The 26955-nt window shown below is 44.2% G+C and overlaps 1 protein-coding gene across 4 annotated transcripts in view; it reads left to right on the top strand.

Moving 5' to 3' along the window:
* The window catches only part of RIOX2 (ribosomal oxygenase 2), a 31759-nt gene extending 6096 nt beyond the window's left edge, over window positions 1–25663 (top strand). The window contains exons 2-11 of one of the 4 annotated variants that reach the window (XM_065589396.1): window positions 393–503; window positions 2403–2838; window positions 6305–6424; window positions 7654–7782; window positions 14405–14508; window positions 19209–19311; window positions 20227–20392; window positions 21613–21701; window positions 23143–23253; window positions 25359–25663. In XM_065589396.1, the coding sequence (XP_065445468.1) occupies window positions 502–503; window positions 2403–2838; window positions 6305–6424; window positions 7654–7782; window positions 14405–14508; window positions 19209–19311; window positions 20227–20392; window positions 21613–21701; window positions 23143–23253; window positions 25359–25517 (1419 nt within the window). In that variant the 5' untranslated portion in view covers window positions 393–501 and the 3' untranslated portion in view covers window positions 25518–25663. The remainder of the gene's footprint in view (window positions 1–392; window positions 504–2402; window positions 2839–6304; window positions 6425–7653; window positions 7783–14404; window positions 14509–19208; window positions 19312–20226; window positions 20393–21612; window positions 21702–23142; window positions 23254–25358) is intronic. The other 3 variants (XM_065589406.1, XM_065589404.1, XM_005283672.5) reach the window with 3 other exon arrangements.
* The last annotated feature ends 1292 nt before the right edge of the window (window positions 25664–26955 follow it).

Here is a 26955-nt window from a genome sequence, read left to right as displayed (position 1 = left end):
ATACATTGTAGCTCAAAGATATCTCCTCATGGAATAGGGATTATAAATTCTAATTCTATAGTATGAGCCAATATATTCATGTAATGTTTAAGAAAAGTTTTGTAAATGAGTTTCAATAGTTCATGGATTAGGGACCCAATCTGATGGGGTTTCATAGGCTTCTGTATAGATTATTTAGGTTAATCTTTTTATCTACTCAATGGGACTCAGTGCTCAGTCTAAAAGATACCGTCAGAGATGCTTAGTTTTGCAGTTCTCAAACTGTGAATTTGTGTCTCCAGAAGTAACATGCTTGTTAACAGCAAAAATGTTTTTAAATAAATAAATAATATATAGAGGTGAGAAATAACAGACCTTAACTCTGTTGTCCCTTTGCAAATTTGTGTACACAGAGTCAATCCCTTACCTCTCTCTAGAAGTGAAAAGTTTCAAAAAGTTCAATGAATAGAAGATTGTTGGGGGCGGAATAGATCTGGACAAGGAGAAGAAGTTTGGAGATAAATGTGAGAAGCAAGGGACATGTGCTTGTTTTGTTAAAATATTATATGTTTGCTGTTGAAGAAAAAAAATCCAGAATACTTAACCTTGTTTTAGTTAAATAAAACAATTTAAATGTCTGTCTGGTGGTGTTCTCCTAATACAGTATGGCAAGAATTAACCTGTTGAATTGGAGATAGTTCACCTCCCAATGACTTCATAAATATCTGCTTCAATTACCTTCGGTAAATGAAATACCCAAACAATCATTAGTTTTACAGCTATATCAGAAAATGAATCTGAAAAGTTTTCAAAATAAATCACTGTTTAAAAATATATAGTGTGTACCTTCTGAAAATGAAACCTACATCTATCTCTGAGTTGTGAAGAATATGTATTAAGGTTATAACAACCAACAAGAATGCACTTTTATGTAGAAATCTGTGATTAAATCGAGTCTTCCTGACTAGTGATTTAAATCAAATCCACCCTGGTATAAACCACAAAGCTTGACTGTTTTGCACAAGATCGAAGTGCAGCCTTACAATATATACTGTTACAGTGTATAATTCTGTAGGGGCAACAGAAAGGTCCTCAGTGTTTTGATAGATTTAATGCTTTGTTAAGGCTGACACCGATTTGATTCTTTCTAATGTAATTTTTTTCTCTTTCCTATAAACTGAGTATTGCCAATGCCTAGTATTCACAAATCATAAGATTTTAAAAATATAATCGCGCGTTGCTTGCCTTTGAGTCATAATTTTTTACCTTTAGGGGGAAGCTGCTCATCCTAAATTCTTATGTGATGATCTCAGGTTCAAAGTGCAACCTTAAACACAAATGCCTTCCAGTTTGCTACTCTGCTTACACTCTATTTCCTGGGGTGCTCCTGTTCGATCCTCCATCCTGACTAAACAGGACTGCCAGTTACCCTGTTCACATCTTCTTCCATGTTCCCTCGCAGTCTTCTACTCCCTACACTCACTTGTCCTTAAATAATAATAATTATAATAATAATTAATGGAGGTATCCCATCTCCTAGAACTGGAAGGGACCTTGAAAGGTCATCGAGTCCAGCCCCCTGCCTTCATTAGCAGGACCAAGTACTGATTTTTGCCCCAGATCCCCAAGTGGCCCCCTCAAGGATTGAGCTCTCAACCCTGGGTTTAGCAGGCCAATGCTCAAACCACTGAACTATCCCTCCTTCTTATTTCCTTCCCTTTTCCTTGACAGTCCCCTATCCATCACATTGTACTGCACTCTTCTCAGCGTGTGCCTTATCTTCCCTGCCTTTTCCTGAACCCCCGATTCTTCATAGTTTCCTGTCATGTTTTCTAACACATTCATCTTCTCTACTGCCCCTACAGTGTCATTCCAGCACCTCCATGTTCTGGCCCTCTGAGGTCAGGCTGGCTTAATTTCTCCCACCCCCACTGGAAGCCATGGGAGGTGTTGGCCATCTTGCCAAGGTCAGTCTGTGACTTCAGTGCTGCTGACAAAAATTAGAAGTGGCGACCATTCTTCGGAAGGGCAAAACTGTGAGATTTAAGGCAGTAATCAGAAATAAATGAGGAAGTACTATTGCCAGCCTGAGACAGCCAACAATCATAAATCAATCTTCCAGTTCCCCCAAAAATGTGAAGCCAGTTGCAGGATTGGGGCCTAAGTGAGCAACAGCTACCTGCAGAGGTCTCGGAATTGCTAAGTGTTTGTGAGAGGAACTGAGGTGCATGTGAATGTTCTCCCTTGTCCTTATGGAATGATTTGGAGGAGAGGGGGAGAATCTGAAAGGAGCTCTTCATGCAGTTCCCCTGCCCCAGGTTCTCATGTATTAAAGCGAGAGGAGCTGATCTGGGCATGTAACCCCTTTAGCTGATTTACTGTATTGTTTCTAGTGGCCTTACTTTCTTTATTAACTTAAACAGGAACATGTCCAAGAAAGGAGGGAAACAAACCGAAAAAGGAAGGAAAGTACATGTACCATGTAAACGAGCAAAGGTGGAAGCATCTTGCCCTTCTTCACCTATGAACTATGACAGCCCAGACAGTGTCTTTGAAAGTTTGATCTTTCCCATCGAACAAGAGACGTTCTTCAAGGAGTACTGGGAACAAAAGCCACTGCTTATTCAGAGAGATGACCCTTCAGTGGCTGCTTACTACCAGTCTCTCTTCCAGTTAATGGATTTGAAGGAGCTGTCCAGCCAGGGTTTATACTATGGAAGAGATGTTAATATCTGCAGGTGTGTGAATGGAAAAAAGAAGGTTTTAAATAAAGATGGCAAAGTGAACTATATGCAGCTGAAGAGAGACTTTGATCAGAAAAAAGCAACGATACAGTTTCACCAGCCTCAGAGATTTAAGGTTAGATCTACTGTTGCCCATAGATTGTGGCTCATGTCCTGCTTATGTGTTTTTGTAAAATATAAATGCTGCATATTACCTAGTTGCTGTCTTATTTGCCTCAGTCAGGCTGGATGCACAGTGTATCACAATGTATCTTAATGAAATCAATGAGAAATTGGTTTAAGCTGCTGGCCAGCAGGCTGTGAACACCAACTACTTTATAAATGAACTATCTGAATTAAAACACTGTTTTATACTTTGCTCTATGCACCATCCTTCCATGCTGTAGCAAGAGGCACATCTAAAAGCTGATCCAGGGTGTAAGAAGATTAGAACTCCTCCTTAAAAGCTTGTTTTGTTACCATCATTATAATTTAGGGAAAGATAAACACACAAACTTAATTATTACCCATCTTTATTTTCTTCTTAAAGGTCACCACCCACCCTTTCTTGTTATAATTTCTGTGTGCAAGTGCAGGTTTTAATACCGGTTCTTTTGAGGCAAGGCAAGGTGTGAAATATTTCCAAAACACTCCACCTTCTTACAAACAAAACACACTAGTATTGAATTACAGCATAGTTAGTAGCATGCTGTCCATTTTAGCAACTGCTCACTCTGCTCTGGCTAGGTCTACACTACCTGCCTGAATCGGCGGGTAGAAATCGATCTCCCGGGGATCGAATTATCGCGTCTCGTCGGGACGCGACAATCGATCCCCGGATCGACGCTCTTACTCCACCAGCGGAGGTGGGAGTAAGCGCCGTCGACGGGGAGCGCGGAGGTCGATTTTGCCGCCATCCTCACAGCGGGGTAAGTCGGCTCCGATAGGTCGAATTCAGCTACGCAAATAGTGTAGCTGAATTCGACCTATCTTAAATCGACTCCCCCCCTCCCCGCCAGTGAAGACCTGCCCTCTGTCTTTTTCTTACTTCTTAGCATTCATTGTGCACTGATTTAATCAGTAACCTGGGAAGGAGAGGATGGTTCCACATACAATCTACAAAGGGATGAAATGTCAATACTCTGGGATGGGTATTAGGCACAATTATGTCAATATGTAGTTTAATTTTGTACTAGCCTCTTGGGAGGTGTACCTGTTAAAATTGTGCCCCAAATGTAAGATCTTGTTTAGGCTATTTTTGATTTCACTGTATTCTTGGGGTGCAGTGTCATATTTGGCATTTGAAGATGGAGTGGATACTGCAGTCTAATTAGTTGAATGCACATAAATTGATAGCACTCCTTTGCCTTCTTGTATAAGGGTAGCCGGTAGGCATCTTCTGTTTCAGGCTATTTATTGATTCTGGACCCAGATATGAGTGTAATTCCTTAAGCATGTCATGTCTGTCAGATGTGGGTGACGGCAGTGTATTTTAGAACTCATTCATGCAATTAATAAGAAGGGTTTAAAAGGAACTAGAGCAGTCATAGGAGGAACCTGCTTTGAGAACATAAGGCAATAATAAAAGCACAGTTTGGATAACTGTAATGCCAAACAATAACTAAACTCAGCAATGTTGAGACATTCCATGTTTGGATTGTTTATTGGTATGTTGTGTGGTTGGCATTAAGATTTGGCTTTACGATATGAGTTAGAGAAATTTCATGTGTGCATTGTATGTCTCTTTTCCCCCCAAACAGAAGGGGTGTTTTGGTGGAGGTATAGTGTAGCGTAACTAACCCTGGTGAGGCGCTATCATTAGGGTTTGAAACTTTAGACCATCAGTGCTAAAAGCATGAGATTTTATTAGTTGAACTAAAATGCTTGGGGTTAAAATTTTCACAAACACTTAAGGCACTTAAGGGCCCACGTCCTATTGACTGTAATCATGGGTTAAAAATCCCCTAACTGCAAAAAGAGCTGGTTTTGGGAGGGAAATGTGTTTTTTTTTTTTTTTTTTTTTTTTTTTTTTTTTTTAATGAAAAATATTTTTGTTGCTATTTTGAAACATCTTGACTTGCTCTAAAACTGATTGAAAAATGGGATTAATTTATTGTGTGAAAACTTTCACAAAACATTATTTTTTGTGGTTGAACAATCAAAATGAAGAAAAATTTGATGGGCTCTAGCTGGAAATTGTAAAAGACTCAAACCTGTCCTATGAACTAGCCACAAGGACCCACATTCTCCTAGTGTGGGTTATATTTAGGTTAACTGGATAAGCGTGTGTATCTGTATGTGGTTAGGGAGATAAGGCTGGCTTGAGTCTTTGCTTGTTTATAAAGGATTTGGAGGAAAGTATGCGTGTGTGTGTTGCGCACACACAATGGTTTGACATGAAAGAATCTTTAACTGTAAACCAACAGGCTTTGGCAGTGGTAGTATAATAATTAGTATTCAACATATTTCACAGAGTAAGGCAGTTCTTTTTCATTTCGGACATATTTAAAAGTATCTTCCAACATGTGTCTCTGCAAGTCTGATTTAAAAGCTAAAATACATTTTTGGGGCCTAAATAAGAGGGTAATTCCATAACACTGAAGAATAGACACTAGAAGTTCTAACCCCAAATATCTTTAAATTATATTTGGGGGCATACACTAAATATCCAAATGTTGATGCTAGGAAAGGTGGGAGTAGATTGGGAAGGGGTGGGGGGGAACAATGGTCAGAGATTCTAGCCTAGTGTCATTAGAACAGAGTGAATAATGGAAGAACTTACGTTGTTTTCTAAATGCGATTTGGTTGTGTTGTATTTGGTATCTTTAGTAACAGGGCTGGGACCTTTTACACTCTCTGTATGATCCTACGCTGTATAATAGAGACACTATGTATATTGATTTCATTAAGATATTATTCACAGATTGACTCTGGCTTCTTTTCCCCTCCCCTTAACCCTATTTGTTTTTAGACTCTCTGTAGAAATAATAGAGAAGGGAAGGTACCTCTACCTTCCCTTTTTTATTATTTCTACACCTTCTACCTATTCTCCATAGCAGTCAGGGCAGCATATCCCCTCCAGATTGGCAGCTGGCTTGCTAGTTACCTTCACAGCTGATTTTTTTTCTGCTGTTCCCCACAGCATTCAGCATGGACATGTTCTAGTGAGGCAACTGGCATCCCTCTCTAGTAGGACCCCAAACTTGTGGTGTTTGGCAAACTGCCTTTACAGTTTAAGTTCCTCTGTGTCTGAAATCTGTGAGAACTGATACCATAGTTAGAGCAATACATCAAACATTAATTTAAAAAAACGAACGCCACATTTGCTTTTAGCAGTGACATTTATTTGTGTTAAGCAACAGAGGGTCCTGTGGCACCTTTGAGACTAACAGAAGTACTGGGAGCATAAGCTTTCGTGGGTAAGAACCTCACAAGTCTTGCATCTGAAGAAGTGAGGTTCTTACCCACGAAAGCTTATGCTCCCAGTACTTCTGTTAGTCTCAAAGGTGCCACAGGACCCTCTGTTGCTTTTTACAGATTCAGACTAACACAGCTACCCCTCTGATACTTATTTGTGATAATTTCACTTGCTTTCTTTAAAGGATGAGTTGTGGAGGATCCAGGAGAAGCTGGAATGCTACTTTGGCTCTTTGGTTGGCTCCAATGTTTACATTACTCCTCCAGGGTCCCAGGGTCTGCCTCCCCACTACGATGATGTTGAGGTGAGAGAACAAGCTTGCAATCTGTAAAGTTACAAGCAGCTTTTTCAAGTATGTTCACTTTATGAAAGTCATTAAATGGATTTATGTAATAGAGACAGGTTTATGCCCTGTCTAGGTATAGATTTGATCAAAGTAACCTACAAGGATTTTTTCATTTTAAAGAAAAGTATTGAGTAATTTGATGGTAATATCCTGTTAAATGTGCTTTCCAGAACTGTTGTGTGAGATTTTCAGTTGATGCTGACAAGCTTCCCAGCAGCCTTTATCTTTCAGTGTAGCAGTGATGGTGGTGGTTTTAAAAAGTGACAATGTCAGGTCAAAAAAATCAATTAAAAACTTCCAAACCTACCTTTGTTACCAATAACACATCAAGGGCCTGATCCTGAGAGAGCCTGCTGACTTCAGGGGGAGTTGTAGGTGCCTAGCACTTCTTGGGGTCAGACCCCTCCAATTATTAAAACTGTAAAAACTTGGAAATCTTCTTTTCTTTGCAATTTCTTCAGCTTGTACAATAGAAATAGACTGGTCACACTCTGGTACTTGTTTAGTAGCACAGCACTACAATGACTAGTTTGTAAATGCTGCCAGGGAAGACTTAAATCTCGACGTGTCTTTATTGTACTTTTAAAAATAACAAAAACATTTATTACATTTTATAAAACTTATTAAAATATCAAAACCTGAAGTTGGGAACTTATGCTGCCCAACTCTCTCTTCTTTTTGCTGTCCATGTTTTAAAAATAAAGCAAATATTTCCTAGTTGGTTTTAGAAATATTACAAATAAAAGACATAAATGTCTCATCATGAATTAGAGGTTGTTTTTATTTTATTTTTAATTTCACTTCAGATAAATGCATCTAGCAGTTTTGTTTGTTAAAGGAATTTTAGCTACACACAAACATACTCTTCAGCTACCTAGCATGTGCAGAATGTACCTGTCAGCTGTCTGCAAAGCCTTCTGATAGAATTCAGTGTCCCATTTGGAACTGTTACGCGACTAGGTATTTCACACGCTCTGTGTTCTTATGTGACTGGCAGAGAACAATTTTTGAACTTTATAAAGCTCTGGGTGTCACCAGTAAGGCCATCACTTTGGCTTTTTTTTGTCTTTGCTACCTCTCTCTCTCACTTGGTCCACTGGGTATTTTCAGAGTTCAAAACTTGAGCAGCTGGAGGTTTGAGGCGCAGAATGGCTTTTTGATACATATTGTTTTGTGGCCCTTTGCAGGTGTTTATTCTTCAACTGGAAGGAGAGAAACACTGGCGTCTCTACAAACCTACTGTGCATTTAGCTCGAGAGTATAACGTTGAATCAGAGGATCGGATTGGGAATCCAATACATGAATTCATATTAAAGGTACTGGTATTTGCTGCACATGGCTTTCTTGGCTTTAGCTGTGAAATATATAGTGTCATAACTTTATTTTTTGATACATTGTTTAAGAAGAATGCCCTGAATGTGTTTATAAAAATGACATTCAGAGCACTGGAAACTGTCTGGCGTATAAGGCAGTCAGGTATCCTATAGGCAAATTGGAGAATCAGTATTTGGTCCTATGAATGCATTAAACAACACTCCATATTTGCATACCCAGGGTCCTAGTTGGATGTTTGGTGCCTTTCATTTCCTATGTTCTTTTTCTTTCTGGATGGTCTGTTGTCGAGTTTCTGTTGCTTTGTGAAATGTCTCTAACAAGCATACACAGACCTCTGTCATTCTGGCCTAAAGATTAAAACCCTTACTAAACAAAATTCTTCCTTTGCATTCCTACCTGTCCTTTACAGACTGTGCATTGTGGAGACCAGTGAGAAGTTACACCATGCCAGAGTCCCTAGTCATTGTTTCCAGAAACAATAGTGGATATCTGGTGACATTTTGGTGCCAGTTTGTTTAAATTTTCAGTTGCAGCCTGTATCTGTGGAACTTGGTTGTCTTCATCAGGGAACTGTAAGGCTTGGTTTGCTACCTGTATCCAACACAGAGCTCAGCTCCATGGGAGTTAACCAGTAGCTAATTCAGTTAAATTATCCACCTTTTCATACTGGGGAGCCCTTCCCCAGCTATCTAGTTGGGATCCCGCCTCCCTTTAGCAAGAAGGGAAAGGCAGCTGTGGCCATAACCCTTTGGCATGTGTTTGCAACCCCCCTGAGGGTTGTGACCCCTTACGTTGAGAACCCATGGTGGTCCTAATTATTTCGCAGTCCTTAATTTATAGCAACTTAATGTTGATAATGCACTTATGTATGAACCAGTTTTCCCTTAAAGACTTGGGCTGAAATCCTGCTTTGCCTTACTCAATGAGTAGTCTGTTGAAGTCAGTGGGTCTATCAAGTGAATAAGGCAAGCAGAATTTGGCCCTTAAAGTGTAGGTCAGCTCTGACGAGTGACTCTGTAAACTGACTTCTTTCTACCCAGCAGATCTGTTCCCCCTTTTTGTATTGTTGAGCACCTAGTAACTTTATTCCCTAATCATCAAAATGATAGTCTAGAGAAAGGTAGATCAGGTAGGACAAATGTTTAGCAATTGTTCCTCGTAATGTAAGGTCATGGATATGACCCCCGCAATTTGTCACATAAGGTTTCTTACCATGCCTCAAGAAACCCAGGATTTAGAAAAGCAAGATAGTTCAAAGTTATTAATAATGAATCATTCTGTAAAGAAGTAATAAACCAATGTTAGCATTCAATTACAATCTCTTCTGGTGTAACTCTCCTGCGGGGAGCTGCTAACGGGGCTAACCCCTGCCGGAGAGTTAGGGTATGTCTATACTACCTGTTGGATTGGCAGGTAGTGTTCAATGTATCGGTGATTGATTTATTGCGTCTCATCTGGACGCGATAAATCGATCCACTAATCGACACTCGTACTCCACCTCGGCAGGAGGAGTAAGCGGAGTCGACGGGGAGCCGCGGCAGTCGACTTGCCGCCATGAGGATGGTTAGGTAAGTCGAACTAAGATACTTCAGCTACATGAATAGCGTAGCTGAAGTTGCGTATCTTAGTTCGAACCCCCCCCACTATTGTAGCTCAGGCCTTAGATGCACTCCTTGTAGGAGGTGTTCTTCTCTAGGTGAGCTGGAACGTAAGTTCTTCTTCAAGTGATTGCTTCTGTGTATTCCACAGTAGGTGTGCGTGCTTGCCACGTGCACCGGTGCCGGAAGTTTTTCCCTTAGCATCCGTAGTGGGGGAGCACTGCTGCAATCCCTGGATTGGCGCCGACATATTGCGCTCTAAAGGGGGCTGCGTGCTCCCCCCATCCTCAGTTCCTTCTCGCCACCAGTGAAGGTAGTCGGAACTTGTGCTCCAGCTTTGCTGCAGCAATTCTAGCCTTAGTGGTATCCAGCTTCTCTCACTTGTTGAACTCTTTCTCTGTTGGTGCTGGGCTCGGGGCATGCCCCGTGGCCCCGTGTGGATCGCTTCAAGTCGTGCGACTCTTGTCGCAATCCTACGCCCAGAAGCGATCCACACACTCAGTGTCTTCGCTGTCTGGGCGAGGCTCACATTAGTGAGAAGTGTAAAATTTGCCGCTCCTTCAAGCCCCAAATGAAGAGGGAGCGTGAGATCCGACTCCGAGCTCTCCTAATGGAGTCGGCGTTGACCCCGGCACTGGTCACGTCGAGCCGACCCCGCGCCGGGCACCTCATCCTCGGCACGCAGCGAAGCGCCCCAGGTGCGCCGTCCTGATTCCGCGCCCGGTACCCGCCTCGTCGGTGCGCAGCGACGCCCCGTTGATGAGCCGGCACCACTCCCCTTCTAAGAAGCAAGGGAAGACTCAGTGGCGCCGGGAGAAAAATCGGGGTGAGGCTAGACCCGCGTTGGGCACCCCACGATCCCCATCGGCACCGAGACCTCCGACTCGGGTGGAGCGGAGTAGTCTGGTGCCATCCACGCGTGCCTTGCCAGAGGTGAGAATGCCTTCGACGCGGAGGCAGCTCAGGCCGCGTGCGACATCATGATGCTTCCGGTACCGGAAGCGCCGCTTCAGTTGGGCCCCCGATCCTGTGGGAAGCCTTCGCTCAGTGCCCATCGACCCTCTCCAGACATCTCTGAGGTCGACATACCGTCCCGAGTTGAAGGGCTGAGCCGCGGACCCCAGCGCGCCTCCACGCCGCAAGCAGGATTGTCTGCGAGCAAGCTTTCCACCTCGGCTAAGAGACAGCACCGCTCCTCTTTGAGCCTTGACCGCAGGGACAAGTCTCGTCGTCGTCGGCACTGCTGTTCCTCCTCCGGCACCCGCCGTGGAAGGTGCTACGCCTGGGGCTCGTCACGGGAATCCCAGGCACCGAGGCGTCGTAGTCTTGGGTACCGGAGGCATTACGGAGACAGCACCTCAGACTCCTACCTGTCCCTTCAACTCTGGCTGGCCTCCCGCTACTCCCAGACCAGGGATGGCCTGGACAAGGTTGTTACGGTGCTGCCCACGGTGGTTGCGGACCTCCAATAGTGGTCCCTCCAGAGCAACATGCTCTGGGGAATCCCCTTCGGAGACCCCTCTCCCTCACTAGATCTAGTGTCGGATGCCTCGGACCTGGGCTGGGGAGCCCACATGGGGGACATCAGGACCCAGGGTATGTGGTCACCCGAGGAACTGACCCTCCATATAAATGTCAGGGAACTCAGGGCCGCGTGCCTGGCCTTTCGCCAGCACTTACAAGGGAAGGTGGTCAGAGTCCTCACAGACAACACCACTGCAGTGTATTACATCAACAGGCAAGGGGGCATGCGCTCCAGGGCCTTATTCCAGGAAGCCCAACTCCTGTGGGAGTTCTGTATAGCCCACAACATCCTCCTCCGAGCGTTCCACCTACCCGGCGAGAGCAACACGCTCGCAGATCGCCTGAGCAGGGTGTTCTCACAACAATACGAGTGGTCCCTGCACAGGGAGGTGGCAGAATGGATTTTCCTTCAGTGGGGCACTCCCCAGGTGGACCTATTTGCCATCGCTCAGAACCGCCTGTGTCCCAGGTTCTGCTCCAGAGTGATAGAAGGCGATGGGGCCATGACGGACGCATTCCTGCTTGATTGGTCAGGGCCCCTGATGTACGCCTTCCTGCCCTTCCCCCCCCTCATAGGCAGGGTCCTACAAAAGGTGAAGTCAGACGGGGCGAGAATTATCCTGATAGCTCTGGATTGGGCCCGTCAACATTGGTACGGGATCCTACTGCAACTCTTGGCGGCCCCCCCTCACAGGCTGCCGCTCCACCCGGACCTCCTCTCCCAGGAGGGAGGTCGTCTCCTCCATCCCAACCTGGGCCCGCTCCACCTCACGGCGTGGCTGCTCCGTGGCTAGATGCGGAGGAGGGGAGGTGTACCGAGCCTGTTGGACATGTCCTGCTTGAAAGCAGGAAGTCGTCCACACGGAGGACCTACCTGGCCAAGTGGTATCGGTTCTCCTCCTGGGCGAGGGAGAGAGGCTCCTCCACCACGTCCGCTCTGCTCCAGCTGGTCCTGGACTACCTCCTGTCCCTTAGGACCCAAGGGCTAGTCCCCTCCTTGATCAGGGTGCACCTGGTGGCCATTTCGGCCTTCCACCCTTCTGGTGGCAGGACAGTCAGTGTTTTCCCACCACATGACTTCCAGGTTTTTAAAGGGTTTGGACAGAGCGTTCCCTTATGCTAGACCCCTGGTTCCCCTTGGGACCTGAACCTGGTACTGTCACGCCTCATGGGACCTCCCTTTGAGCCCTTGGCCACTTGTTCCTGGTCCCACTTATCTGAGAAAGTGGCATTTTTGGTGGCTATCACCTCAGCCCGCAGCATTTCAGAGCTTAGGGCGCTCACCTCGGAACCCCCGTATGCTGTCTTCCATAAGGGGAAGGTGCAGCTTCGCCCACACCCGGCCTTCCTACCGAAGGTGGTCTCGGCGTTTCATATGGACCAGGACATTTTCCTGCCAGTCCTGTGTCCTAAGCCCCATTCCTCCAATGAGGAACGACGCCTACACATGCTAGATGTGCGTAGGGCTCTGGCCTTTTACGTGGATCGAACAAGGCCATTTCGGGCATTTCCTCAGCTTTTCATTGCTACGGCCGAGTGCATGAGAGGGCCACCGGATTTCCCACTGGATCACCTCGTGCATATGCACGTGTTATGACCTGGCTGGGGTTCCCCCGCCTCCTATTGTTAAGGCGCACTCAACGAGAGCCCAGGCCTTGTCTGCGGCCTATGTGGCTCATGTCCCCATTCAGGACATATGCAGGGCTCCTACATGGTCCTCTGACCACACTTTTTTTCATTGCACTATGCGATCGTCTCCCAAGCAAGGGATGACGCTGGGTTTGGTAGGGCAGTGCTCCAACCCTTAACCTTTATCATTTAGAACTCCTACCCACCTCCGTCAGGTATAGCTTGGAGTGACCTACTGTGGAATACACAGGAGCAATCACTCGAAGAAGAAAGGACAGTTACCTGTTCCGTAACTGGCGTTCTTCGAGATGTTGCTCCTGTCTATTCCACATCCCACCCTCCTTCTCCTCTGTCGGAGTTATCTGGCAAGAAGGAACTGAGGGTAGGGGGAGCACACAGCCCCCTTTATAGCGCGATATGTTGGCACCACTCCAGGGGTCGCAGCGGTGCTCCCCCACTATGGATGCTGCTAAGGGAAAAACTTCCAGCACTGGTGCATGTGGCGAGCATGCACACCTACTGTGGAATAGACAGGAGCAACACATCTTGAAGAACGTCAATGACGGAACAGGTACCTGTCCTTTGATAACTCCACAAGTCGATCCTCTCTAGTTGTGATAGATAATCAAGACAATTTATTAACGGCAGAGGGAAGCTTGTTAAAAGGTAAGTGGATCACATGTGGTTTACCTATGACAAACCACACCTCTTTATAAATGGACAAACATAAGTGATCTTGCTAAATCCTGTGAAATTCTGTAATTGGAGGAGACCTTTAATTCACCTACTTGAAGAATCCATTTGAATAGTATTCACTTAAAATCTTAAAGCCCACTAATCTGCCTAAAGAGTGGTTTGAACCTGGCAATTAAATGAAATTTAAGATTAAAATTTATTTTGTGTTTTACTATAGTTATTTTATGACTCTCTCTTGGAACACGTTGTCCAGGTATTCAGAATTTAATGGGAGAAGCTGTAAACTTAGCTTTATTTGCAGTAGCAGTCACATATCTAATTATTCCTGAAATTGATTTTAAAGTTAACCAAATTCTTGGCAGTGCTTATGTAACATTTGATCTTGGGAACTGAAGGGTGTGGTTTGGTAGTGGCATGTTCTTGCAGAGCTGTGCTGGGCCTGAAATGTTTTTCTGTGATGAGTTTTTTAGTGGTGCAAATTTTTTCTTCATGGTGGTGGTCCTTTGTCTGTCTGTTCTCTGCTCCCTCATCTTTATTTTCTGTTATCTCCATTCTGCTAAATTGCATCACTTTTTTTAAAGAGCCCTTTCTCACAAGGATTAAGACAGGAGGATGGGGGGTGGGGCAGGGGGAGGAAGGACAGGTGGTCATTTTGTTTAAGACCTGTTACTAGAACTGCTTAAACTGTATTTAAAAATACATTAGTACCTAGCATAGATGGGTTTTATTAGCTTTCCTAGGCAACTCTAGGTTTTTTTTCCCCCCTTTTCAAGGGTGGTAGGTTGGATCCAGGTAGCATTTCACTTGTTTGTCGCTCTTCCACTGGCTCACTTTGTCAATGGGCCAGTCTCAGTCACTTCTTCATTTTGTGTGTACCTAGTTTAATGAGCATATTAGTAAATTTTAATTTGCTTTTGACTTCACAAATAATAAGGAAGAATTTAGTTCAGCTGTCAGGCTCTCCAGCCTTAAGAGGTCCCCTTTCATAGCTCAGCTATGTGGCATGTAAAGGAGGGTCTATTGTATTGCATGATTTTATATTCAACTGTCAGCATTGCTATCTAAGGAGTAATTTCTTTATTTTGCTAACATTGCAGAAAGGTAGTTACCAAGAGACTCAAATACTTAATTGTGTTTTCCTTCTATTTTCTTTTAGCCAGGAGATTTGTTATACTTTCCAAGAGGAACTATCCACCAAGCTGACACTCCTCCGGGGGGATTGTATTCTACTCATGTGACCATCAGCACCTACCAAAACAAGTAATTATTCTTTACCATTTTCATAGCGTGGTGTCCTTGGACAGTTTGGATAAATGCTAACGGTGACCTAAAATATGTGTGTTTCAGAGAAGTGGTGCTATCTGTTGGCTAGAGCAAAGGCTTTGTAGTTTGGGGCTCTTGGGTTCTGTTCCTTGTTCAGCTACTGAACTTGCTGTGTGACCATTGACAATACCCTAGCCTTTGTGCCTCAGTTTCCCCATCAGTAATATGGGGATAATACTTTACCTGCCTCCCTTGCAGGGCTTTTGTGAAGTTTGTTTGTTTGTAAGGTGCTATGAAATCTTCTGATGAATGATACCATAGAAGTGCAACACTGTAATTTAAATCTAAGCCAGTATTCATGTAGGAGTAATAAAGGTCTCGGAAAGCAAATCATTAGTTAATTGTTGCATAAAAACATAGCAAGTAGGCTGCTTTTAACAGAATCATTTTTAATTACTTACTTACTACTTACCAGCTGGGGACTTTAGGTGGAAGATAAATGACAAGTACATATTCAGTGTTGCATTTTATACAGTTTAACATTTTAACCAACTGGAGAGGTTATTGCACATTTCTTAACCCAGAGACTATTAAGCACATCAAGGATGAGTTTAGTTTTTCTCTCCTATGCTGCCTCCACCAGGCACCCAAACTTTATTATTTTATTATTATTATATGGAAATATACCTATCTCATAGAACTGGAAGGGACCTTGAAAGGTCATCAATTCCAGTCCCCTGTCTTCACAGCAGGACCAAGTACCATCACTGACAATTTTTTGTCCCAGATCCCTAAATGGTCCCCTCAAGGATTGAACTCACAACCCTGGGTTTAACAGGCCAATGCTCAAACCACTGAGCTATCCCTCCCCCCTTTTTCTTAGCTGCAAACCATCCCTTTATAAAAATATCCTCATGCTTTTCATCTACCCCTTTCAGCCTTTCCCCAGAGATCAACTTCCACCTCAACACTGTTTCCTACACCTTCCCCCTGCTGGTGCCTTTTCCCACTGGGGGATCGCTGCTCCCACCTAACCTGTTTCTCCACTGCTGGCCTCTGAGTCAATGGTCTGGGTGAGGAATCAGATGTGGGAAGGATTTCTAGCAGTAAGGGGTGTCTCATCCCCTGCCCATATTCCAAAGCAACACATAAACCTAATATACCACGTTTCATAGCTGCTGGAAAACCTGCTGAACCCTGGAGTAGCACTTCCTACTTGATTCACTGGTGACCCTGTAAAATGACCAGCTTTCAGATTTTCTCCACCTGGTTCATGTTCTAAAGGTTAAGCTGAAATGGCTTTGAGCAGAGGACATGTCTCTCCCATACAGTAGGTGAGTCTTTACTGATTTACAGTGGGATTCAGTTTTGGTAATCAAAAGTTACTTTACAATGCGTTTTCTGCTTGTATTATGGAGAGGCAGCATTAGAATCATACTTCCTGAGCTGGTTTGGCCTAGCAGAACTCATGCTGTCTTGTCATGGTGCAGATTTTGCTGAGTAAGTTCACTGCTTTATGGATCCACTTGCAGTGATCAGTTTTTATGATCAGAAGAGGAATTGCTCAAGTCAGTCCTTACAACTATTGTATCATCTGTCAAATAGTATTGAAAGAGGAGGCTTTACACTGGATTGCATCAGATCCCCGTCACATAATTGCTGAAGGCCTGAGAGGCTGGTGTTGAGTGAACATAATCCATCAGCTATGGCGTAAGGCAATGCCAGTTCACTCAGTTACGTGTGAAGCAGTACCATCAAGGAGCATGTTCCCTAGAGTGTTCTGAGAATGAGCAAGAGGCTAGAAGAGTGCTGTTCCTTCAACAGGAAAAGCATGCCCTAATATTTATCCATGCTCGTCAGGCTATTGGTAACTAGACGCTTCCTTCACATTCTCTCAAGAATCCCAGGCAGCATGAGCAGCAATCTTAGGAAAAGCTGCTCCTTTGTATTTCTCATCCCTCGGGGTAAAGTGCAGTGATGAGACTGACTATAAATATCAGGAACGTGTGGTACGTGCTGTTTGTTTTGGGGAAAATTTCCAAGAGCTCTTAAAATGCAACAATCATCATAGTCGTCTTTTGTGCTCTTCCTTGGCGTCATGATCAGTGTCTCCTGTAAGCGTTGTTTTCCTTGGCTGAGTGACTGAGGGCAATGGAATGAATGTGATGTTTACTTGCAGTCTTAGCTTGTGTTCCACTGACTTCACAGAGGAACAGCAGGCTGGGGGTTGATTATGTAGGCAGTTTAATACGGCTGGGTGTCTGCATTCATCCAGTAATATGTGTACCCAAGAAGTGGATATACAGAATTCTAAATCCACCGCCAGCTGTAGTGGTGTTGCACTCTAAACATATATTACGCACAAACAACTGTTATAAGAACACTTAAGGTTGCAAAGTTAAGCACTCAAAAGGAAATGCCAGAATTGAGATTCTTGTGCAACCTTAACTTGTCCCCTTGTGCCTGTGCCTCAATCTGTGCCCAGCCAGTGCCAGTCTCTGCCCTTCCACCCCCACAAATTAAACTCCCAGTCAGTTTTTCTTCCCCCCTCTTCTCAATTCCCAGGCCCACCTCTTGTCCCCTCTGCATTTGAATCACACTGCTTCTTCCTTCCCACTGCCTGGAGGTGGGGAACCACTGAAAGCACAGGAGAAAGTCTCCTTGCTCTCAGTTTTGGTGCCAGGCTCTATCACAGAGCAGCAATTACAGGGGGAGTCTGCCTTTGCCCCTTTAGACTCGGGCTGAAGCTTGCTCTGTTGCTCTATGGGGATGATGCATGTGTAGCCAGGTCACACTAGGAGCTGTGAGGGGAGGGAGTGTGCTCTATGAAGATGGAATCTTAGGAGATTTTAGCTGCTGAAGTCCAAGAAGTTTCTACTGAGCATGTACAAAGTACAGTTTTTCAGAGGCTTCTAAGGTGGCCAAATTTAGGTGGATTTTTCATGGGGATGGCAAAAGACACATCCCGGACACAAAGACCACTCCCTGCTGAATTTCAAATCCCTGCGCCAAAGCATGGAGTCTCTAGAGCATTTCAGAGAAGCGATCTCCAGAATTGTTTTCCATCCTTCATCTTGGAAACACCTGAACTGTTTTGGTTGAAATTATTCAAAACAATTCCGCCTGAGGCAGACACCCACATGGAAAATTTCAGCCCAAATGTTTGGCTGAGGTTTGATAAGTAATAGAGAACAGGGTCTTATAATAGGAAATTTTGGGCAACCTTAGTAACAAGCAGCTATTGCACTCAAATAGGAAGGGCTATGTGCATATATACGCACAAATTAATTGAATGTGGTCCTTTTGAAAATGTACGTGTTTGTGTTACATGTTAATGTGTTTATAAAATTACCTGAAAATCCCTATTTTAAGGTTAACTATCTACTTTACCAGTGCCTGCTCTTTCTCAGCGTGTTTCAGTGGCTGATGTCACTCCCTGCCATGTGAGGGGAATCTTCGGATCGTCCTAATAATGTAGTTGTGGGGTTTTCTTCAGCTTGGAACTCCCATTATTTCACTGTCCTATTTAGGCTGCTGGAGGTTCAATTTCCTGGTGCATACCTGGTCTCTAACTTGGCTCTGCAATGCAGCCATGCAATAACAAAGCAGCTCATGGTAGTGGGAATGGATTATTTTTTAAAACAAGGGTCAGAGCCGCCTCTATTTAGAGTGTAGCAGAGGTAGGAGGGAAGGGGAAGGTCTAAGATGGAAGCTGCTCCGGTGTTTAATTACTAACATCAGCCAAAGATTCCTTTTTCACGTACACCCAATGAACAGCAGCAGTTGGGACATGTAGGGAGAAAAAGATGGTAAACTTTTCTGAGTCAGAGGTGGTGGCATTATTATTCATGTATCACTTGTATTACAGCACTGCCTAGAGCAGTGGTTCCCAAACTGTGGGGTGTGCCCCCCAAGGTGGGCACAGAGGAACATCTGGAGGACAGTGGTGGGGGCCCCAGCCAGCCCCTACGAGGGGGCGGGGAGGGAGCACCACCCAGCCCCAGCTTCGCTCCAGCCTGGCTTCAGACCCCGGCCACATCACTGCTCCTGGCCCCCACTCCCAGCCTCGGCTCTGCTCCTGGCCCAGTGGGGGGAGATGGGGGGAGGAGAGGAGAGTTTGGCTCTCATAGAGTGCAGTGGGAGATGGCAGCCATTGTGAACTAATTGTGGAATTTTTTGAAGATGATTATTCAACAGCCTCTGAAACAAAAACTTTCAGCTGTGGGAAATAACAGCAAAAAATTACCATTAATCCTAAAACAAAATTTTCAAATGTAGGCACTGCATAATGGTTCAGTGATTTTTTGGAAAGCTAGTCTGCATTATTTTGTTCTGACCACTGGAGTCAAAGGTCTGACACTGTGCTCAATTTCTTAAATTTTTCCATTAATTTTAACTCACACAGTAATGGATTTGTGGATTTATTTGTAAAGTCTCCATACCGAAAGAGTAAGTGCGGTAAAGTTGGGAAGGATACCCTGTCTTGTTCAGACATAACTAAGAATCCTTAGCTTTAAGTGCAAATCTAAACTCAACATTAACAAGCTGTGACCAATGCTAATAAAGAGAATCTTGCTTTATCCAAGTTAGCTATACATAGCTTCCACTCTATATAGACGAGAAGCAGTTAGATAGTCCCTTTGAGCCTTACTTCAGTGTCACCATTTCAGTTGTTTTTGTTTCCCTCCACCCTGCAGTTCTTGGGGAGATTTCTTGTTAGATGCGATTCCTGGGCTTGTGTTTGATACAGCGAAGGAAGATGTGGCTCTACGGACAAGTATACCAAGGCAACTACTGATGGTAAAGAGATGAGATTGTGAGGGGAAATGTAGCATGAACTTCTGTATGTTAAAGAAATGTTCAGGAGAATGCAGCTCAATGCAGCTCTCTTGGGGGAGAGGGATAGCTCAGTGGTTTGAGCATTGGCCTGCTAAATCCAGGGTTGTGAGTTTAATCCTTGAGGGGGCCATTTAGGGATTTGGGGCAAAAATCTATCTGGGGATTGGTCCTGCTTTGAGCAGAGGGTTGGACTAGATGACCTCCTGAGGTCCCTTCCAACCCTGATATTCTATGATTCCATGATAGCCCTATTGACGTGTTGGCCCCATCATGTAGTACCAAAACCACCTCCTTTTGAGGTTTGCAGTTCACCTCCATTTTCAACCCCAAGGAATAGGCCGCCCACAAGCCGTGTCTAGGTTGTTGAACTGCTCTCTATATATCCAACATGATCCCAAGCTCCAACACTTTCCTCTCAGTCGTGGTGTTGTTTTGGGGTCCCTCTCAGGTGTCACTTCCTTCTGGCGGAATTCTTAGTGATGCTAAGACTTGTTTTCACTACCGGGGTAAGTTGACCTAAGTTACACTACTCCATCCATGTGAATAACTTGATTTACTCCGGTGTCCTAACTGTGCTGCGTCGACGGGAGATGCTCTCTAGTCGACTTCCCTTACTCTTCTTGGGGAGCTGGAGTACTGGGGTCGACCGGAGAATGCTTTGCCATTGATTTTTTTCACTTTTTCATGTAGTTCAAAGGGATACTGACAGCCCCAAGTGTGAGCACTCTCCTCATGCTACTTCAAAGACTCCACACAGTAGCATGGTTCCCAGCATCTGTAATGCTTTGAGGATTTTGACCCATCCCTTCTCTAGTGAATTAGGATTGTCTCTGATAATTAACTCGGGCTCATTTGTGAGGATCTGTGTGTGTTCAGCAGGTGGATATAGCTGACTCAACAAGGAGATTAAGCAGCTTTCTGAGAAGTCTTGCAGACCGGCTGGAAAACACCAAAGAACTGAGATCCTCGGACATGAAGAAGGATTTCATCATGAACCGATTACCGCCTTTCTTGGGGAACAGCTCTGATCTCTTGGCTCCAGGTGGCATTTAAGTTTACTCTTGATTCCCTTGGTGGGGGATTATGATGACTATCTGCATTGTGGTAGCATTAGAGGCCTCAGTATGGGAGCAACTCCCCATTCCGGTAGACACTTTGGGTACGTCTACACTTACCGGAGGGTCCGGCGGCAGGCAATCAATGTTCTGGGATCGATTTATCACGTCTGGTTAAGATGCAATAAATCGATCCCGGATCAATCCCGGAAGTGCTCGCCGTCGACGCTGGTACTCCAGCTTGGCGAGAGGAGTACGCGGCATCGACGGGGGAGCCTCTGGACCCGCGGTAAGTTCGGACTAAGGTACTTCGAATTCAGCTACGTTATTAACGTAGCTGAATTTGCGTACCTTAGTCCGAAGTGGGGACCAGGCCTTTGTGTGCACACCAAATGCAGTCCTTGCGTGTAAGGCAAGAGCCAACAGGTGGATGCAGCAGATAGATGGGAGCACAAGGTAGCAATGAGATGGTTATAATTAGTGTCATGAGCTCTGATGACAGCATATCAGCTGCCTAACCATGGCACCTGACTTGGCACTGGAGGAAATTTCTGAAGTTTTGCAGCAAGTGCTGTCAAGTGATTAGATCACAGGGATTGCCAGGGTTCCTGCCAGTCCTTCCTACCCCTTGCTCTGCCACTGACTCTGTGTGTGAATCCTGGCAGGTCATTTTATCTGTGCTCCAGTTTCAGTTTAGCCTTCTGTAAAATGGGGCTAATCCCCAACCTTCCTGAAAGGAGGGATGCTTTGAGGCTTAACTAATGTCTGTTGTTGAACTGCTTTGAGATCCATGCGTTAAAGATGCTGATTTGGGCAAAGTGATAATAGTAGATTCTTTACATATGATTGAATTTTGAACCGATTACTTTTCTATTTAAAATGAATGAAGCAAATGTTTAATGTTGTGCTTGATTGTTAGAATTACATATTTATTCTGAGGGCATATTGCTTTAACTGGTGGAGGTTGTTGCTAATATGCCAACTTGCTGTTGTAGCTATTGTATCTGACGAACCTGAACGTAAATGCCTCAGAATCTGAAAGAATGCTCTTTCCTCCCTGTATCTGAGAATAAGCAGAAGTCAAAAGTAGAGCTATTCATGCTTAGACTTTGTTAAGCTACAGGAAGAAAAAAGCTAAACAAAATTTTCTCAGCAAAGATTGGTTTGGTTTCCTTCCTTTCTGAAGGACAGTATGTTTTTCTCTTAGGTGGAAAATTACCAAAATTAGACAGCAAAATCAGATTGCGGTTTAAAGATCATGCCATAATTACAGTGGAACCTGATCAAGAAAATTCTGTAAGTATAATGAAACTGCCTCCATAGGTGCTTGCTGCTTTGTTGTGCTGTCCTGGACTATTTGTAGGAGTGTTTGTTTAGTTGCCCAGCATCTGATTAGGATTTGTCATGAGATTTCAATGATGTAATGCAATTTTGTTCTACAATGTAGTGTTTTCAGTTTGAAGTTCTACAAAGTAGAATTACTCAGGGATTTTGTGTACCATACACAGAGCTTTCACCAGGAATTGGCAAATGGCCTTAGATCCAGAAAAAGCCTGGTACCATATACTCGGATATCTCTTGCCGCTCTCTGGCAAAGGAGATTTGCTTTTGAAACACATTCTTTTCAAGATAGGACATTAAATAGGATTTAAAGTCACTTCACCTCTTTGTGCTTCAGTTTCCTCCTATCTAAAATGGAGAGTGTGATCCTTACCTCTTTTGTAAAGAGCTTTGAGATCTACTTATGAAAAGCACTATATAACAGCTAGGTCATATTATTTAAGACCTTGTGCAAGAGGGTGCAGCTCTGTTGACTTCAGTGGGGCAGCCATGGCCTGCATTATGATTGTAAGTAACCCTCTGTCTCTGTTACCCTTGGCCCTGCCATGCTGGCTGTGGGTACTGAGTTGTTCCATGGAGGAGATGGTAACATCGTGGTCTCTGATGAGTACTCTTGACACAGTGTAAACCAAGGCCTGCTGGCAGAGGTTTTTTTGGAGGGGATAGGGGTTAGTGGAGAAAGGATCTAAATTGACAGTTGTAGAAACTAGTCTTCTGTCTACAGCACAGGTACAAGAGGTAGTACGAGCTTCCTTGCCTTGGCAAGCCGTGCTTGGATTGGAGGGTTTACCCTTAGGAGTCAGAGGGCAGCTGACTCTCTGTCATAGAAACTACTACTTGCAATCGGCAGACAATTGCCCCCAAGAATCTGACCAAAGGCCTGGAATTTGTGAGATAGTGATCCAAATTCGGATCACTACTGGCCTAGGCCCACTTTGGGCCTGTGATGTAGACAAGATACGTAGCCTAACAAGCCATCTAGTCCTTTATGAAGGCCCTGCAGGATGTGTACCCTGAAGGAAAGTCCATGTTGTAAATAACTTAAGTTCCATTCTGTAGTCTTAACCTATTGATGGCTTTAGTTATGGAGGCTGTATCTACCCATGGTCCTTTCAGCCTCACATGGTCAAGGGGAGACTAGATGCCTGCCCTCACACACATCTGGTCAGCATTGTAGGCTGAAAAATAGAAGTCTCTGAAAGTCACTTCTTCAAGACTAGCATTCTGCAGCCTCGTCTCCACTAAAGCAGGTGGCACCTGGACTAGGGTGGGTAGTTAAGAGTTCCTGGGTTAGTCTTAAAATGAGCTGCTTAAATAAGGAGGTAATTAGATGTGATCAAAGCAATTAACTTACCCTGTCTTGTATGATAATGGTTTTCCTCCTGCTGTCTTTTAGGATGAGCTTCGCAAAGAGATGGTTTATGTCTATCACTCTTTAAAAAACAGGAGAGAGAGGCACATGATGGGGAATGAGGATGATGACACTAGTGAAGAAGGGATATCTGAGGTTTGTTGTTTATTCTGTTTAGTTAGATGTGCCCATCAGTGCTTAGCATGCCCCATAACCAGCCCTAAATGTATAACAGAGCGGACTGTACCCCTGCAACAAAAGGAAAGGAAGTTCTACAGCTTCTCATGTTTAAATGGTTGTTTCCCCAAGTTAGGCTTCATGTAGATTTGTTCTGCAGGTTTAATTCACTTGCTCTCTAGTCAAGATGTGCTGGAGGATTAGCAGAAACTCATTGCTTTTCTCACCCCCCTTCTATGTGCTCTGCTGCCCTCTCTGTCAAGACTAGTCGGACATGAGGGGAAGGGGCAGAAGCCAAGTGAGGGCACACTGCACCCAACTCTAAAAACCAGCCAGAATAGCTGGATGTTTCTACCAGCTATTTCACTGCTGTTTGTTTTAACACTAAAACAACGAGGAGTCTGGTGGCATCTTAAAGACTAAGTTTTTGTGGATATGCCCAAATTAAGGTGCCACCAGACTCCTCGTTGTTTTTGTGGATACAGACTAACATGGCTACCCCTCTGATACTTGTTTTAACACTGGTGACAGTTCAAATGTTCACCATTAGGTTCCACAGTCAACACCTTACTGAGTTAAATAGCAGTGTTCCACCCATAGGTCTTCGTTTCTCTCCGTCTGTTTGCAGACTCTGGCAGTGCCATTCAAAAGGGTTTACTCTGGGCAACAGAGCTAATCAGTTTTGTTTTTTGTTCAAATAACCTCTCACATTCTATAGAGACCAGACCGTGTGTTGGCTCTGTCTGACCCCCGCACTTCACATTCGATGTGATTTCTTAAAGCTCATGCAATAATTAAGTTATGTGCCAACAGAAAGTGCTGCTTTTTTTTGTTTTTTAATCTAAACTTCATGAAGATATCTTCCTTTTTGAGCGCCTGTGATTGGTGCTTTTATCGCTATGCCTGAAGGGATCCTCCCTTTCTTGTTCAGGACAATATTGATGACTTCAACAGTGTGACTAGCCTTCGCTTCATTTGGGATCGTGTATATTTTACTGAGCAGAGTGTCAGTGCCTCTGGGATGTGTCAGAATGTCTGATTAACATCAATCTGAACCAACTAAAGCTTTGACCTGGAAGAGTTGAGAATGCAGGATTCTTCAAAAACAGCTACGCTGTACAAAATATTTAGAGGCAAAAGATATTGTAGGCTATTTGTCTAGCACTTGTTTTTTGCTTTGGTAATTGGAACCAGGCTTTACATATGCCCTCATAACTCTTGTATGTGGGTTGTATAACTTAAATTTTGCTGTGCCACCTCAAATAGTCTCACTTTGATTGGCATTTTAATGTAATAACACAGGCCCTGTTTATACTAGAGAAATTTGGTGTGCTTGACTGCTATCTCCTGTATTTGTAGCAAACCATGTGTCTATGCTTACGATTTCTTCCCTGGCACACAGGGATCCTGCACTGGCTTTGGGATTAGACTTCATCTAGGCAAGTCTAATCATCATGTGCGTCCAAGGCAGGGCCTGGCACAAATCCCACAAGGCACCTGACATTGCTGCAGTGAGGACTCAGAGTAGAACAGGGTCACAGCAAAGCCTCCCCTCATATATCAAGTATCGCCATGGTATGGCTGATACATCCCTTGAGAGCTCCACTGCAGGGGCAACTGCTGGATTATACAGAGAAAAGAGGAAAAAACAGCAAGAAACAAATGACAAGAATGAAAGTGAAGCTCTGTCTCTCCCTGTGCACTCAGCCTAAGGGAGGAGGTGGTCAACGGAAAAACCTTCAGGCCCATGAGAGCACAGGTTGTGGCTATCTACACGTGGTCTTTAAAGCAGGCAGTGGTGCAACCCAAAAATATATGAATGAGGTAAATGTATGTAACACTCTCTCCCCCCACCCCCGAGCCACTATGCACTGGGGATGATAGTCCAGATGTTAGCACGTGCTTCATGTTCCCAGAACAGGATACCTACGGTGGATGCTCTGCACTGTTGGTGTTTGTGTGTTAAAAACACACATGATGTTGTGGGAGAGACTTTGTAAAATATCTGCATGTTGTTTCAATTAGGCCTCAATTCTACCCTTGCCTGATTTTTTTTTGGGGGGGGTGGGGAATTTCCTTTTTAGACTCATGGATTACGTTTTCCTCTATCTCACATGGATGCATTGAAGCAAATCTGGAGAAGTGCTACTGTCGCTGTTAAGGAACTGAGCCTTAAATCAGATGCAGAGAAAGAGAACCTTGTGTTATCACTCTGGGCTGAATGTCTCATCGAGGTAATCTGAGTCTTTAAAAAATCAGCCATGTTCCTGGACCCTGACATTTCAGCCTTGGAGTATGTACTGACAAAGGACCATCTGAGTCCTCCTCTTCTATGGAGCTTCTGCCTTGTATTGACAGCAAAGTAATAAATGGCAAATAGTACAATGTACACTCTAGTGCTGTATTTCTTTTTTAAAGAGGCTTCAAAATCACCCTCTTCTGCATGCCTTAGGGAAATCTAAATCCAAAAGGCAAGGTGGCTTTTATGCCTTGAAATTTTAAATGTAAAATGAGGATAATTTAGGCAGAGGGACACAGTAAGTGTAGCAGAAAAGGAGAAGAATTGGTCAAAAACTATACCATAGCAGCAACTGCAGATTGAGCAGTGAAGCCTACATTTAGCAAAGTTCACTTTTTAAAGTTAAAAAAGGCCTTTTGTACTTAAATATGTTCCCTCTTGGAAGGAGTGGGTCTGTCTCACGCCTGCTAAAACCAAAAGAACTATTTTAATATAAACTTCTTAAAGCGAGTAATTCCTTTGTGACGGTTTGTTTGGTAAAAGTCCCTGCAGTTTAGCACACCTCCCACCACCATGATTCTTGCTTTAGCTGTCTCCTGCATTAAAAGCCGAGTTCAACTCCCTGTATTTAATGCCTCTAGAAAATTGTGCCTCCCTGTACTATTGCCTTTTTGCACTAAGGGTTAGATGCCCAAAGAGGGACTTGGGCACCTAAGGTTATGCTTTCCAACACCAAGAGTAGGATTTACACAAGGCAGCAAGGCTGCCTAAGAAAGGCAGAGGTGCAGTTTAATCTCCACCCCCAAAGCAATTTAGGTGGTGGTGGTGCTGTCCCCTGACTTCTACACAATAGCTCAGTGGTTAGAACACTAAAGATGGGGGAGACCTGGCTTCAAATCCCCAAATCAGTGTGTCTAGTGTACTCTGACCTTCAGTCTCTCCTATTGAAGTTGTTCCTCTTAAGGGATTAAAGTGGCTTTGCACATGCACAGTTGTGAAAATTTAGATGCCTGCAGGGTGAGGGAACAAGGGTTGTCAGGCAGTGAGGGCTGGATCCACTAAGGGAGTCATTCAATAAGAAACAGGTCCACTGCAATGAGCATCTAGTAAAATTGTGTTGCACATCTCACAGGTTTGCCACAGTTACTTTTTATTGTTAGTTTTACTTAGTAAACAATGTATGTCACTCCTTGTCTAATCTCAACCAGGGTGACTTTTCTTGGGAAAATGTCTCACTAGGTCATAAATTTAACTACAGCACAAAGCCATGCTGAAAATTAAACCCAGTGAGACTATCAGCCTTGGTTCTCAAATACCCATCTTATTTTTGCTCCTCCATACTCCACCCCCAAGCAGTGCATACCATGTCTGTCTTTTTCTTACTCAGATTAGGGAAGTTTTGGTCTAGGTTTTCTTGGTCTCTACGTCTTTCAGCACTCGTA

The sequence above is a fragment of the Chrysemys picta genome, chromosome 1, assembly GCF_011386835.1.
Source record: "Chrysemys picta bellii isolate R12L10 chromosome 1, ASM1138683v2, whole genome shotgun sequence".
Taxonomy (NCBI): Eukaryota; Metazoa; Chordata; order Testudines; family Emydidae; genus Chrysemys; species Chrysemys picta.
Note: the sequence above shows the minus strand (reverse complement) of the source record. Positions and strands in the feature narration are given on the sequence as shown.